At 36.5% G+C, this 16,793-nt stretch overlaps 1 protein-coding gene and 1 long non-coding RNA gene across 3 annotated transcripts; both read right to left on the bottom strand.

Moving 5' to 3' along the window:
* Positions 1-3,815: 3,815 nt before the first annotated feature.
* LOC113749136 lies at positions 3,816-12,410 on the bottom strand. 2 transcript variants are annotated; one of them, XM_027292802.1, is made up of 16 exons: positions 12,214-12,410; positions 11,232-11,446; positions 10,629-10,765; positions 10,430-10,540; positions 10,218-10,319; positions 9,939-10,047; positions 9,656-9,856; positions 9,014-9,182; positions 8,707-8,788; positions 8,521-8,614; positions 8,161-8,257; positions 6,612-6,705; positions 5,759-5,831; positions 5,187-5,360; positions 4,970-5,092; positions 3,816-4,199 (listed from the first exon to the last, which is right to left on the bottom strand). In XM_027292802.1, exons 1-16 carry the CDS (start codon positions 12,224-12,226, stop codon positions 4,038-4,040), a joined length of 1,956 nt encoding a protein of 651 aa, XP_027148603.1. In that variant the 5' UTR covers positions 12,227-12,410; the 3' UTR covers positions 3,816-4,037. The 2 variants fall into 2 exon arrangements, with proteins under 2 accessions (XP_027148603.1, XP_027148604.1); XM_027292803.1 differs by having other exon boundaries at positions 11,232-11,443.
* Positions 12,411-13,398: 988 nt separating this feature from the next.
* Positions 13,399-16,476, bottom strand: LOC113749507. Its single transcript, XR_003464539.1, has 5 exons — positions 16,351-16,476; positions 16,160-16,229; positions 15,594-15,689; positions 15,000-15,072; positions 13,399-13,764 (listed from the first exon to the last, which is right to left on the bottom strand). It is a non-coding gene; the product is annotated as an uncharacterized LOC113749507 (long non-coding RNA).
* Positions 16,477-16,793: the final 317 nt, after the last annotated feature.

Raw genomic sequence — 16,793 nt, 5'->3', positions numbered from 1 at the left:
CACCTATAATACAATGCTACGTGTGAAAGTACAAAAATTATACATCTATAGTCCGATGCTACATATGATTAAATCAATAAATTAATTCTCTATCAACAAATCATATGATTAAATGAATAAATTAATTCTCTATTAACAAATTAATAACACGAGGTACTAAAACAATTAATGAAAGATAAGTTTAAAGAAAAGGAACAAGTGGATGGGGGAGAGGAAAGTTTAACAAATTTTTTGTAGGGGGAAAATTAGAAATTAAAGCCACATGTTATGTTATAAAATATTTGTAAGTAACAAATGCAATCTCTCAAAAGTCAGGGGCTGACCGCCACTGCCGGTCACAGGTCACCCGCTCCCTCTAACCACTGTTTACAAACGTTTGCATTAAAGTGAAAAAATCCAATGAGGACCCGATCAAGCTGCAGATGCTTGCGAGAATCTCCAACCACTGTTTACCAAGGTTTGCATCAAAGTGGAAAAATCCAATGAGGACCCAATCAAGTGGCATGTGTTGCGAGAATCTCCATGAATTAGTTTCCTTCTTTAGCTCATCATATTGTTAGTGACGATTAACAACGAGTAATTTACAGAGATTAGAAAACGAGGGGCTACAACGATAACTTATTGGAAGTTGTCACCCTTTGGTTCATGCCACTTAGCTCGAGGTTTTCTCATGTCACACAATGAATGCCGGTATAAGAGGCGCATCCCCTCTAATTTGGGATGGATTGGAATTCTTCGCAACTTGTCTCACAATTGCGTGGTGCAACTAATGGTCGTGATGATGTGTATGATGCCAACATAAATTAGTTTAGTTGGCTCTTAGTAGGGTGGCCAAAATTATCCACTAACTAGAAATTTCATCATATCTGATTTGAAAATTAGAATATCCGATTTTTATTATTTGATCGAGTCAAAAGAGGGTCAGATACCAGTTAAGATGCGAAATGGGTTACGGTCACATAATTAAAAAACCTACAGGTATCCGATCCGCCCCGCATATATATATATTTATTTATTTTTACCTTTAAATACATACTATAAAATAATAATTTAGAACTAAATAAGTAATTTTATTGAACAAATTGCATTACAAATATAAAAGATTATAGTTTATTTACAAGATTCATTTGTACAGGTAATAATCTTATGTTTTATAAAAAAGAGTTTAATTAATGTGGAACATATATTTAAAAAATGTGCTACTTATTTTAAACTTTTATTGATTTTGAATTCTTTTAATTTTTTTGCTTTATCTTGTATTCTTTTTGCATGCTTATTTCTTGGTGGGAGATTTTTTTGAGAAAAAATCTTTATTAAATCTTAGATGAATATGTAAAATATAAAATTAAATTAGTATAAATTTTTTAAAAAAAAATTAAATGATAAATGGAGTGGGACGGGTATTCATTGACTTGATCTTATCTCAACGAATACCCGATAATCGAATACCTGCTGATATACTGGACGGTAAGGGTCAGAAAATGGCTGACCCGCAAGGTGCGGGTCGAGTCAGCCAAATGGTGGACAGGGCAGATATCCGACTCGCACCTACCCCTAGCATTAAGAAAAAGAAAGATGACGTGTATGATGAGCTTGGTTGTGCGAGTTAACTTTTAGTAAGGGTATGTTTTCAATTGATTTTGAAAATATGATTTTAGTTTTTGACTTTTGAAAAGCTATTTTGTTGTGTTTTTAACTGATTTTAAAAATTAATTTTAGAATTTTTGGGTAAAAAAACTGAAAATCATAAGAGTTTGATATTCACTTATAAAAAGCAGCATCACATTATTAAACGATAGATACAAACATGATAATCCCTAAAATCATGATAATCATAGAGGTAGAGATATCACCTCTTACATGGTTTTAAGAGTTTAAATTATTGAATGATATCGAAAATACGAGTAAAAGAGATGGTAGAATTTCTGCATGATTTTAAAACTTGTAATAACCGATGTTTCTTCTTTTGAAGGAGAGAGAGAGAGAGAACTTCTTGCATGCATGCGCGCTATAATTTCTGGTAAATAAGCATACTTTGCCAGTGTATACATTGTATAGTGCACTTTGGAATGACAATTGTAAAATCCTTAGATCCGATTCGGGGTAGATGCCCGAACCACAGATGTCGAGCCAACCTGAGGCTTGCTTTTTCGACCCAGGACCCAGGAGGGAGAAACAGCATATGGTCACATGCTTATCAAGGGCCTTGTACAATTTGAGAGTCAATCATTAAGGATCAGCCGATCAGATATGGTCTCAGTTTTTGGGTGCAAGTGCGCCCGCTAACAAATAAAACATCATACGTATCAATTTTTTATTTTGCTAAGAGCACAGATTAAAATATCAAAGCCAATTATCAGATTAATTCACGTTCGAGACTAGAAAGTCTTGTAACTTGTATTAAAGATATTCAATCATAATCTCTAGCGTCTAACGAATATGAATAAGCTATTGTAGTTTCCAATTCGCAAAAATGTTCCAAGTCATTTTACTTCGCAGACCACTCCATTTGGATTTCTCATTTTTTTAAAAACAAGTTTTTTCATATGCAATACTACATTAATATATAAACAAAAACAATTCAAAAAATATTATATCAATACAATATATAAAAAAACAATTCTAAATATACAAAAAAATAAAATTTATACTATTTTCCTTTTCCATTTATTACCATCACTCTTATCCACTACCGGTATCATCCCATTCTTTTTCCTCCTTCCTCTCCCTCCCTCTTTCTCCTCCTTTCCCCTTCCTCTCCTTTTTCCCGCCGCACCCCACCCCTTCCATTCCTTCTCAAATCAAGCCTCGGGCAGAGACTATGATCTGGCCGCGATGTCATGACCAGAGGTCTTGATCTAAACTCGGCTAGATCGGGGAAAAAGGAGAGGGGTGAGGCGTGGTGGAAAAAGGGAGAGGAAGGGAGGAAGAAGACGGGAGGAGGGAAAAGATGAAGAAGGAAGGGAGTAGTAGGAAGAGAGAGGGAGAGGAGGGACGGGGTGGCAGCGGTAATTTTTAAAAATATCAAAAAAAAATTTTAACTTTAAAAATATTCTGAAAAATATATCCCAAAAAACCTCTAAAAACATCACAAAAAACATTTATAGTATAAAATTTTTTATATACACTGTTATAGTAAAATGTTTCAAAAACACTTTAAAAAATAACTAATCCAAACGGAGCCGGTCAACACTCAACCCAAAATCTGGACCCCTAGGACTGGCGTTCTAGAGCCACCCCCATCTGGAACCTTCCCTCTTAATTATCTCACTTGAATTTCCAATAAAGAAATTAAATGAGAAAGCTTATTGAGATCTTGTTGAATAGTCGTATGTTCATAATTATGTTCACATGGACATACAAGCATTAATCTAAAAATAAATAAATAAAATACGGACATACAAGAATACAAAGGTTTGATCACTCCACTTTTGACGAAATGAAGAACGCAAATGTCTCATTCCATTGATATTACAGCTGTGAGGCCGGTGGACAAGCAGAATACGATGTCAAGAAAGGAACAAGTTTGATCTACCAAAGCAATCATCGGCAGTTTGATTATCTTTTCGTCCTTCTGCTTTTCACCTTTCCCGATTCCAATTGGCAACAAACGTCTTTCTTGAAAACTTGATAGCGATTTCTGTCCCCAGTACCAATTTTTTCTAAAGCTTTATCATGCAAAGGTGAGAGGCCACGACCTATCTTTGTTATTATGATATAGGGTCCGTTACAAAAACATTGTAGGGTCGGACATTATCATCCAAATCTGTTGGTCCAAGGATCCACTAATTTATTGTTTGAGTAACTCTGATGACTATGTCAGCATCCCCTACACTTTGATTTCCATTCACACAAAAGGAACTAGAGATTTCAGACCGTTCTTTGCCAAATTCTGCTCATTCTATCATTCAAAACAAAATGTGCTGCAACTAGTGTATGCGTAATAACAAAAGACACATGTCAATATCCGTCTGCGCACAAAACTGGTCAAAATAAATAAGCATCGCCCAAGAAAGGTACAAACAGCAAAGTTCTCTTCATGATCGGCAAGTCCTATACACCTCACCACGCATTACATCAATTGGAGTGTGTTCAAGAGTGTATCGCTCTGGACCCAAGTACACGCCTGTCTTTGCCAGCAGAGCAAGTCCTTCATCCCTACCAAATCTTGAAGCATAGAGCCTGAGGTACTCAATGTCCTGGGTGAACCGACAGAGAGTAGACATACCGAAAATAACCAACCATCAGTGGTCTAAACGAGAGAGGAAAGTAAAAGCTCAATGAGCTTGACTACCAATAGCAAGCATGGAAGGTTGTTGAAACGATGAAATCCAGTAATAGGGCTATCAGCTAAGCTCAATGCCACCCTGGGAGCAACTATTCATGGCTAAATCAATACCATACACTAAACCTTTATTTCTTTTCATTTCATATCAATACCAGTTATATATGGCTATCAGTTTTAAGTTCAAAACCAAATTGCATTTCACTGCATGCTAGCGGACGCTATTCAGCATACAGCCAACACCAGCAGACAGATATCTACAGGAAATAGGGAGACAGAAAACCGAAGATACAGTCTTGTAACTAAGATATCTATTAGAAGGAAGGAAAATAGAGAAGGTTCTGAAATCATAAATTTTCAGGATAATTTCAGGAACCAGTAAATAAAAGGTGGACCTTGGAATGGAGGAATTCTTCTTCCTGATACCTAATGAGATCCAGTTCAATCAGGCAAGGCATGGAAGTCATACGTAATAACCCCTCCCAGTTTCCATACTCCCACCAAAACATCTCATCAAAGCATGAAAATAAAGATGATTACTTGCCATTCATGGATCAATATGTGAAACAAAGTATAAAGTAGCATAGCACAACGTTGTGCTTTATAGAAGGCTTAACGCTGCGCAAGGTTGTGCAAAGTAAAATGAGAGAATTGCATAGAAATTTCAATGTGATAAAGCAATACCTGCAAGCCACTCAAAAGCCGCTCAAGTCTTAGTGAAGCAACAGGTTGTTGTGAAGATGAGAATACTTGACCTGGGTAAAACAAGACCCCATCCCCTGGAGGGAGGCCACGCCTGAACTTTATCTGCAAAAAGGCATATAATAGCACAGAGTATCAGACATAAAAGATAAAACTGCTAATAATAAACAGCTGACGACATAGAGACGCATGAAAAAACCTCAGCACTTGGAGCAGTGGCCTTCTCATAACAGTTGGCACCCCAATACAGAAAACCTGTTCCCCCTTCTTTCCATACACGCCACATCACTGCACGATGTTGTGTACCTCGCATCCCAAGGTGCCAGTTGGGATGAGGATCAGACGGTCCCATACACACATATGTCCACCATTCCTGTATGAAAGCGGATCTCATAAGTGAAAAAGTTTACAAGCAACTGGTTATAATGATCAGGAACATGATCTGCTGAAGAAACATGCGCTATCTTCTAGGTGGAAAACTTGATGCAAGGAACCAATCAGATCAAAGTTGCCCTATCAAAAATTGTGGACCGGACCTTAAAAAATGGCATTTGGAAATGTGGTTTATATTACATTAATGGGTTATTGACATGATTCAATAATATCAACACGACAAAAGTTACGTCAAAATTGGGAACTAATCTTGAGCTCTTTATAAACAGGCCAGGCCAGAATTAGCTTGCTAAAGGAGACAAGAATGTCAAATCAGACGCACAAAGTAGAAAACTAGTTATGAGTGTAGACTCTTAGTGAACCCTCAGTGTACATTACCTCACCATTTTCAGGTTGTATTTCAGCAATGATATCCTTAGCCAAATCCTCTCGGTTACCAATCACCCATTCACTGCAAAGAGACAGAAAATCATCAAAAGAGAGCACTTAAATTGCAGCCAAAGGTTCTACAATTTAAAATCCAAACCAAATGTACAGATCTACTAAACTTTCCTTACTGAAGCCCAAAAATAATAAACAAATAATAAAGTGCATCAAGAGCTAAATATCATAAAACAACTACCTTTCCATCAGAAGAGTGTTAATCAGGGATAAGCATGATGAATGAGAATCACATTTAACCACAGGAAAAAAGAAAAAGGAAATGAGATCCTAACATATTACCCTTAATCATGGGAATCAATAAGTAAGAAGAATATCAAAGACATGCGGAAAGGATTTCACTGTTCCTGTTGTAGTACCATTTCAGCCCAACTTACCAATTCAAGTGAAGACAGCGACCAATAGGGTAAAGAAGTTAAACTAGTCATTTGATATCCCTTAAAATCAATTTGCTTACTCACAAATAAAGATATAGCCTTCAAGCAAGACAAAAACTTTTTTGTTTTGTAGTGGAGAAATGAAAGAGGGAACACAAATTTGTTCATGAAAGACATGTCTAGACATCTGTGTCCTGGAAATATGTGGCGCAGTTGAGCTTCGTAGAGATACCATAGCACGTATGTGTCCAAAATTCTCATTTAACATTTTTTAGAGTCAATTCATCAAAAAAATTAATGCTAGTGCCTTTTTAAATTGGTGAAATGTAATTTAACATTTAATTACACAGATGCAGATTCATCCTCCTTAGAGACACATAAGTACCATGAATGAAAATAAATGACGCTAATACCTTGTACAATATATTTGAGTATGTGGGCGCAGAAACTCCGGAACTTTAAGAAAAGCCTCAAAGTTATTAGAAGCAAGAGGTGCATCACTTGGACCTGAATAAAGTTCAAGAGGCATTAATGGATAGCTCTAAATCTGCATTCTGTAACAGAGCAATGGGAACTTGTCTAGTGGTAAGGAAAAGGGCAAGATGAGAATATCAGGACAAATGATAGATATTCCCAAAGTTTTAGGCAAATCCAGAAATAAAGCTGCTTATTAGTCACATCTAATTCTTCACTTTACAAAGTTTCATGCTCACATCATTTGCCAGATGAAGTTAAAATCAATCAGAAGCACAATGATATCTTGTATTCTCTTTTTTCTTACATCAACAAAAAAGTTGAGTTGATGCATATCCATAATTTGTTCTTATGTAAATATTAGAAAATTATACTAAGTCCAAATATTTTAAGCTTTATGACACACGTATCTGCATGAAAAACAATGAAGTCAACTTATAACAAAAAAGGATGAAAACCACAATAAACATACTCCTTAGACACGCTAAGACAATTCTGAATGCTTATAATCCAAAGCTAAGTCACAGGACCTGACATTCCCTCATACACGAACACTTTGCCCACTTCATATTGAAACTCATCCCAAGTACAAGTTGCAAATTCAGTTTGAAATGGTGGGAGTAATTAATTCATAGTTTGTTAAAAAAGTGCACCTGAAGCTAAACTTAAGAATGCAACAAAAGTAGGCTAATTTATTAGTTTTCATTTTACAAATTATAGTTGAAGTAACAGTGATAGCCAAAATACTAATAACATCAGCCAACCAAAAGGAAGGAATAAAAAGAAGAAATTAAAGAAGAAAGAAGACTTGATGCACAAAATCCAAATAATGCAGGGTCCAAATGAGGAAGTTGCATGATTTATGGAAAGAAGAAAATTGTGGAAAATATAAAATAGAAACTCATCATATTATTGTAAATGTAACATAAAAGGATACTATGCCTGCATTATTCAGGCCAAAATGGATCCAGTTCAGGCCGTATTTTGGAAAAATTCTATTTAAAGATTTTGATCTCACTCTATTTTGTTTAAGTTATGTGAAGTAAAAACCATCAATGAACACCAATTTTGCCAGACTAGGCTTTTTCTTCATTATTTACCCTATAAATGGTACCAAACATAGTACTCTGAATCATTTTGAATTTCAGATATAAGCTAATAAGTTCCATTTGCTACTCTCAATTTCCTATCCATGGTTTCTCCTTGTGCACCTCCTAAGAAACCATGCTTTGATATCTATGGTTTCTGATTCCACCAAATCATACTGATAAAACTATTAATTAGTACCATTATCTTTTCTTCCAACAAATCAGTTACATGATCCAGAAAACCAGTAACTAGACTACACTACATGAAAGACAACTACCATATGCAAATTTTAATGTCACATTCACCCCCGCAGGAGGGGAGGCAAAGGGAAAGGAGGAGCGGAGAGAAGAGAATAAATAAATAGCAATAACATATTTAGAAAGACAGGCCAATCCGCACCGCAATAGTATGAAGTAAGGATTCGAGCATCAGGTGCATAGGCATGAATCTCACTGGCCATGGTGCGAACTGAATCATAATGTTCCACATTTAGTGGCTGAAAAAAATCAGAACATAAATCAGCAATGCAATATATAGGCCAAACTAGGGAAATTCCCAGTGTTTGACAGCAGTTATAGTAAGACCAGTAGATAAACTATATATTTAACTTTTTAACAGCACTTGAACCACAATAACTAAATTTAAAAAATAAAGCTCACAGAAGAATGGGAAATGAAAAGATAAAACACAGAATTTAAACCTCAAGCCTCTTCAGAACAAGATACAGGTCTCAGGAACTTTGTAATACCACGTTCTTACCTCATCCCACAGGTAAAAGTACGCCTTTCTCCAGTGATTCTTTTTGCTCAATATCTCAACTTCTTTATGCAAGTATTCCTCCGTTGTATCACCACTAATGGGAGTCAAAAGGTCAAAAGAAACTCATTAACATTTGATGCCAGGAAAGCAACTGACATATCTTTAAAAAGACAAGTCTTTACATACCTGGATACAACTGGATTATATGGTACAGCATATGCTGCAAGTCGAGGATCAGAAAAATACTCATCTGATTTTGGATGATCAGCTACAGCAAGAGAGAGAGAGGGAGTGAATAAAAATTTATCACTATGATAAATAGCGTAATAATAAATTAGGTAATAAGCAGCACATGTTCAACAGCATGCTTAAGAAAACCAAAGTTACAGCACTCTTTTATTATTGGCGTCAGCAGGTTAATTAATTATCTAAAAGTGCTGAGTCTCAAAACACATTAATGTAGACATATTGTAAAGCAACTTCTCTCTAATACCTGGCCATGGGCAGGTATATGTCAAAACTCTCATGCTCTCACCCCATCTGCAAAAGTAAGGACTGATTCTGTACTGAAGCAGCCACTTATAATGCTGATCCAGTGCTTCGTACCAGTCACTGCTTCCATGTTCAACACCAAAACGATCTTCAATTACTGTATCAGATACCTAATATAGCTAAGGAGACATGGTCCACTATTTTACAGTAGTATCTCATTGAGATTAAAATGCAAGCTGGCCATCCAGAAAAGGAGAAAAACAAGTCTCTCCTATAAACATCAAAATTTCAGTATCCTATTCAGCATAAGTACATCCATTAGCATTCAAAAGCCAAAACAGCATAATAACACATTACAAATGGAATGTTAACTATTCCAACAACAGCTCAGACAAAATAAACGAGCCAACATTTCACATCATTTGTAGTAATAGACTAGCACCATACTTGGTTAGAACGTAACCTCATAAATAGCAGTATTTGGAACTGAAAATAAGTAGATTCCTTGGATCAAACTCATAAATCAAGTCATTTACTACTCTGTAAGACAGCCAAATAGGGTACAAGAAACTCGAATAGCAAACACTTTCCAAAGTTAGCCCATCAAATTCAGCTTTCAACCACACTAAGATGTGCAGGATACACCAATAACAGCAGGAAGGGAAGGGGTTTCTGGTAGAACAAAGTCCCAAACCGTCAAACTTATCTTCAGTCTGACAGAAAGGTTTGAAATAGCATCTTCATCCATCATATCTACTGGGCCGTTATCTGGAAAGCAATCAGAAAATGATGGGGACACCAGAGCCATTCTGAGATATGAGCTAGCTGATTTGACCCTTTCTACCTAGAAAGAGAGAACTTGTGTGAGTAAAAACCCTAGGTCAAAGAAAATTGCAACAGCTTCAGATCCATTCCAGACTACCAACCACTTCATCTAATGGTGTTCCATCAATTGGCTCCATAATTTCAAAACAGTTTCTAAGTTGCTTGTACAATTGATGCTTCTCGGCTTTACCAAGGCAATTTGCTGCAGACCTGCGGTAAGGCATAGTAAATAAATCAGCAAGTAACATCCCCAGAAGTAAAGTGAACCATATTGAAACAATTCATCAGTAACACGGAAACAAAATAATTAAGCTGGTCACGGAATAAATCTAACACAATAAAAATAACATTTAACTTAAGTAAACAGGATAGACAATCACTCTGCATCAGCTCTAATGGCAGTAATTATGAGTTCTCCATCGTATTGACCAGGGGGCTGTGCATTTGGAACATCTACAGAAACCCAAATTGCTGTTGTTTCACTACAAAAATAAAAATTAGAAAAAAGTCCTCATTAAAATTTGTAGTGTCCCAGAAGGACAAAGCTCAATAAGTAAGCCATGCCAACTAAAACATGAGCATAATTGTATACCCTGGAAACAAATTTACTTGACAGGTTGGCATATCAAGAGGTACAAGAGCATCCGGAACTCCTAACATGGAAACTACTCGCCGTAGTGTCAGTGACTGGCCAGCTATCAGTCTGCACACAAGATATGTACCATTGACAGCATGGAATTTTAATCATTAGTAAATCTAAAGCACCGAAATAGCAGAGCTAAGAAATGAACCTTTCTCCTGAAGCAGAGCATAGATCTGTAGATTGAATTTGTATAGTCCCTGCAATACCAGATCCACTCCAAGACAATTTTGGACGTAAAGCAATTTGAATACTCTCCCTCTCATTTCTTGCTGCTAGAAGAGATATCTGCAAGATAAACCAAAAATCAGATGCAAATGCACTCTTCAAATATGATACTTTTACATTGCCCAGGCACCATTGAAGACTGTAAAGATTAAATGATGTAAAATCACTATTTTTATGTTTCATAAGGATGATTACAAGCACAATCATTGCCAGACAGTATCGGAGTCCGAGGCAAGCGTCTCTCAGCTAACAACTTGTACTGTGACTCCTAAGAATTAAGGATAAATAATGAGCGCAGACAGAGAATGGGACATTAAAGTGGTGCAAGACAGGGCATTCTAGAAATAACGGCCTGAATCCTTGGGACCAATTAGTCCACCAGAAGATCTGATGAAAAAGCATACAGCATATGAACACACAGAATTAACATACCAACTGGCACATGGGATGGTTGTAAAGGAACAATATCTAACATGAACTCGTAACAAAGCAAAACCACCAGTGAACCTGTCATTAGAACACTCACAGGTTCGAATGATCGTGGCATATCCTGAGGTCCGACGTTAGCTGTGCTTGGCATGCACCATACATGAATTAATTCTGAAGATGGAACCTTCATAGGATCAATAGACCCCCTGAGTTTACTTGGATCATGTACACTACTATCACTCCATCCGTACGCTGTCCCTCCTCCAGCAATACCTTCAACTGGTGGCACCCTCGTTCCTTGATGATTCTCTGCTTCACATAGAATGGAATAGACATTGAGATAAAAAGGAACCCATGACAAAACTTGTGATAACCTCATCCATTGCATTGACATCTTATTTCGGTGGCATTGCAATGTGCAATTATATACACTTTTACCTCTCTTTTCCATCCTAATACATCTTCTTGACCACCTTTTACTTCTTTATTTATTTTTTTGTATTCTGTTTATCAATTTTCTATCTTCACTCGAAAAGTTCTTTTAGACTCTAAACTCTTGATCATCGAAAAGCAACAACAAAATTCATTGTCAACTATCCATATTCTAGCTCACCGCTTCACGTACTGACACAAACATTAATAGCATATACATATAGATGCATGTGAACTTCCCCAAAGCTTCCAACTTTTCTCTTTAAATTTCCTAGGCAACCAACCAGTGGGATGCCATCGGATTCCAGCTTGCTGATGGGTTCTTACATGAATCATAGCCAACATATTATATACGAGGAAAAATAGTCCATGAGATATCCAAAAGTGACACCCACAGCTCTTCGCAACGAATTCAGAGATAATCAGAAAATATTAGCTCAAGTGAAGCACAATCCATTCCCATATCAACATTAAAAACCAAGAAATTAACTAAATCTGAACAGACTAGGAAAAAACAGCAAAATAACTGGGATAAACATATATGCATCATCCGAAATTTAAACCATCGCATGACAAATTTAACAGAAATACAGCATATGTAAAGGGAAGAAAAAAAAGAGTTATAATCAACGAAGTTTGATAGTTACCAGAGTTTTCCATTGTTGGCGCCGAATACTAATTTGCGACTTCAATTAGCTTCTATAAATCAACAAGTTTAGTTCTTAATTAAAGAGATGTTCGGAGAGCTAATTTTCAGGTAATGATCGCGCTTCGACTGCAGAGAGATGATCGTTCGTGGGTGGGTTTTTTTTTTTTGGCTTGAGTCGATATTTTATGTAGGTGACGGAAGATGATAAGAACAGGCCACGATTTGCTATTCCGTGGATTTAAAGGGTTATTATCAACGTGGATACGGAAGTGGAGGCGTGGCAGTTTGGGGGTGGAGTGAGTGGAACGTGGGCGTGGAAGGATGGTAGGCATGCTATGGATTTATCTGGTTACGTGGCAGCTAAAATATACCAGCAATTTTCCTGGGTTTAAATCATGTCGGTTAAGGGCCACGGGAAGGCAGAGTAGACATAATGAATACTTGTGCAGGAGGCCCGTGCAGAAAAAGCCCAAAAATGAAAAGAACCAACAAAAGCACCATACCCAAAATAGGTTAAGGATCGGCACTTTGTTCAGTTTTGCTGACATCTCTTTGTAGCACATGATTCCGTTTCGCCATCTCGGACTCATTACAAAGAAAGAAAGAGAACGTGGGGCGAACCCCAACCCCCCCCCCCCCACACACACACATTACACCAAAATTCAACCCACAATCATGCGTCCTTCGAACTATTGATATTGCGAATCCAATCAGCTAGCTGCAGCCGGAAATTAATGGATATAAAGTCGTTAATGTCTCTAAATTTAGTTCAAGTGGCAAAAATACCTTGCTTCTTCTACAACTGGCTTACATACAAGTACTAAAAGTTTGTGGCAATCCTTCAAAAAAGTGTGTGGCAAAAAAACAAAAACGTTTAGAACGAATTGTGACAAACAATTTGGAATCGAAGTGTTACGAACCTAGCTTGCGAGGGAACGAAAGGCTACTAATCCCAGGCAAAAATGTACAGGACCAAATGGGATCCATCTCTCGTGTCAATCATGGAATTTTCTTTTTTTCTTTTTTGTCAAACATCAATAATTTACACCTATACCTACTCCTACTTCTACACTATGATGAAGGGACAGACCCAACTGGATCATAAAAAATAGAAGAGACTAAACCACTTCTAGATCAGCGGTACTTGGAAAAGCCACATAAAGCAGCAATGGATCGTCACAAATCCAAGGGGATAAACCATTTCTAGATTAAAAAATATTTGAAAAAGCCACGTAGAGTACTAATTGATGGGAAGTAAGGTTCGAGAAAACGTTGACCTCCATCTTTGGTGCCTTTGCGGTGTAGGGGCCGTTGGTTCAATCATTGGTTCTGTTGCACAGCTACAAGTTGCTTTTGTGGAACAGCGTACAAACACAATAGCTCGATCAATTTCAATACCGTGAACAAAAAGACCAAAATCTACAACACATGGTCAAATAACACAGAACAAAATGGATAATTATGCCAGAATCCCGTATCCATTCAAAACTATACTGCGCAATCTCCTTGCATCATAGGGGTGCCTCCATTGCACCAAACTCATAAATGCCTGAAAGAAAATATACAAAGTTACAACCACGAAGAGAACTAAAATCAGAATATGAATCTATGAAATTACTAATACAAATCTTAGCACACTAGCCTAATTAGACCGATTTGCATAGCCCCAAAAAAAAAAGAGGCACTTGTATATGATAAAGTTGCCTAAGATGATGACTTCCTGCTTCACAAAACAGGCCTAAACTTGTTATAGAGGTATCTGATAATGTACTGCAAATTAAACTTAACAATATACCTGTTTTAAAACACGAAAATAGATGAAATAATGCAAGCAACACTCAGCAAGTCCAATTCTCCATAACAATCAAATCCTTGGATCCACCTCCAAACTACTAAAAATGCAATTTAATCATCCCTAAATGAATTTCTTAACCATTCAAGTACTTCATCATGTCCATCTTAGGGTCGACAATAAGAAGATATTCTCATTCTGTCTGGTGATGTTGGATAGCACTAGTGTCTATTTTAGTTGCATGCCAACAAGTGATAATCAGCTTTTTGTGGTATTTTGTTATTCCCAATGATGCTAATGAAAAGAAGATGCCAACGACATAGTACTAAAAGAGAGGTGCTTTTAGCTGCAATTAGAGACACCAGACTCTTACTTGGCGGGTATGTGCTATAACCTGATTTAGTTATTTCACCAGATCACCCCTATAGGAAGTCTACAAGCAGTCAAAGAGCATGCCGTCAAATCTAGATCACAGAGTTTGGAATAAAGAAGAACGGGTTTTTCTTGCAACTTCAAAACTGATTATCTCTCAGATTGGTTCGAACAAATGCAATAGTCAAATAACTCGTTAACGAGGACTGTACTATCACCGTATCTACAAGATCTTGACATTTTCAAAGTTGCAAGCCCTGGACCAATAGAAAATTCATGCAAAATCATATATCAACAAAAGTGATTCTAAATTAAGAGTTTTCATTCTGAAATGACAGCATTTAAAATTTGTCACTAAATGTAAAGCTCTCTCAAAGAATATAGCGGTCCTTTAAGATCACATCAACCATGTCTTATTCATTGAAATGGTAACTTTGTTAATTAACAAGAAGTATATTGTCTCAAAATATGGTTACCAGTTCGATGATTTTACATGTAGAAAAGTCTCAATTATGGAAATATTCTACAGTTTTCATGAACATATTGATCAGGCAAGGACAGACAAAATGGAATCCAAATGCCATGATATTAGCAGTACAATGATGAGAACAGAGACTTACCTTTTACAGAAATCACTGATGAACTTTGAGGTGTTGTAGAAAATAAACCACATCAACACAATAATCAGAGTATCTTTCAGATTAAGGTGAACATTGCACAAAATACAAACCTTCAGAAGAATGACCTTGAGCACTGTACTGCCTTAACTAATATATTCATCACTGCTCGTACAAGCTTAAACAGTAAAAAAGATACGCACTTTCATTTTCTACAAACTCTGGTAGTTGGGACAGCATTTTAAAACATTTGTCAATCGAATGCTAAAATAAAAAATAAAAATCATCCATCAACACTATCATAAGTTTATAACCAGAACTTAACCACCAGGCCTAACTACTTGCACCACCCCCGGTTCCAAACATCATTTTCAGGAGGCAATGACTACAACTCCTTTTGAATGACATGATTGGCCATGTCATATCTCAGGATGACATTGACCAGAACAAGATTTGATCAAGACAGTTACCAAATTCACCAATTTCAGCAGCACCGGATTGTGCAAGTATGAGCAATTTTGGACAATCTTACATGAGCAAGCGTAGAGTATAAATCAAGCATATCAAGTTTCTAAAGTTGAAGCGAATGAAGGATACTGAAGAGATAACGCTCCCACCAATCCAACATGTAGAGTCCAAAAGTAACATTATACAGATAAATCTTGCGTTGAATCCAGTTCATGGTACTTACACCTAAAAGCAACAAGAAACAATTAAATGAAAACCAAATAATCGCAATTTCCATCCGTATGAAGAAATTAGGACCAGAGACACATGCATTGCATGCATAAGGCACACAACTATATGACTACTAGATGTAATCCAAACTTCAAAAACAAGATTTTCCAATTTGAACCCATTAACGGATAGTGGTTTTTGAATGCAAATTGAAGCTCTAAAATGAACTATTAACATGAAAAGAAATTATCCAAAAAGAAAAGGTCATTAGATATAAAAAGTTGCTTTCTTGGATCTACTACCCACTTAACCAGGTATCAAAGACTATCTTAATCCCAGTGCTATCCAAAAACCTTTTGCAATCCAAACTTTTGGATCTCAGGCAATAATCATCTCAACGTTCGAGGCTCCAAAAAGTTATATTTGTCAGCACACATAAGAAACTTCCGGCAGGAAAAAAATAACTCCCAGGAAGCATTTCTTACCTTTAATAGCGGAGGTGGGGATGGTTAGAGTGGCTCTGTAACAGTATCGAACTGAAAATTTTGTTGATTCCTGTTAAAAATAAAGACAAATTAAGAAACAAAGAGATCGTTACCGTATAGATAATAGAACAGAGAGACAGAAAGGCGATGAGAAGAAAAAGGCAGTGGCGGAAGAAGGAGGGCGGGCACACCAGGAGGGGGTGATCCGGCGAATCAGCAGAAGTGGGAAAAATCTCTAGTTGTCTGTTTATTTGGCTGGCGTCAGCGTCAGGGTAAGAACATATTAAAAACTATTTGTTTTTTCTTCTATTTCTTTGTCTTGGCAAATGTTAATGGCATTGGCACCTCATTATTTATTAAAGACACCTCCTTTATAACCCCTTAATCATTTTTAATTAGATAAAAATACTTTTTTATTAAATTTATGACGATCTGCTTTACATAAAGTTGTAATTAAACTGATGTGTACATTTTTCATCTTTTTACCATTTTTTTTTGGGGTAAAATCTTTTAACATGAGTTAAATGAGTCCAAGCATTGTTAACAAAAAATTAATGGCCAATTAATTAATGAATGCTAATTCTTTGGGTTTTTGTGAACTGTGTAAACAATTTATTTTGTTTTGCATTTTAGT

Source organism: Coffea eugenioides, chromosome 10 (assembly GCF_003713205.1).
Source record: "Coffea eugenioides isolate CCC68of chromosome 10, Ceug_1.0, whole genome shotgun sequence".
NCBI classification, from domain to species: Eukaryota; Viridiplantae; Streptophyta; class Magnoliopsida; order Gentianales; family Rubiaceae; genus Coffea; species Coffea eugenioides.
Note: the sequence above shows the minus strand (reverse complement) of the source record. Positions and strands in the feature narration are given on the sequence as shown.

Coding starts and splice junctions, on each gene's coding strand:
- LOC113749136 (XM_027292802.1), bottom strand. Junction 8,615..8,706: donor TATAATCCAGTTGTATCCAG/GTATGTAAAGAC, acceptor GACTCCCATTAG/TGGTGATACAACGGAGGAAT. Junction 5,832..6,611: donor ACTCAAATATATTGTACAAG/GTATTAGCGTCA, acceptor GTCTCTTTGCAG/TGAATGGGTGATTGGTAACC.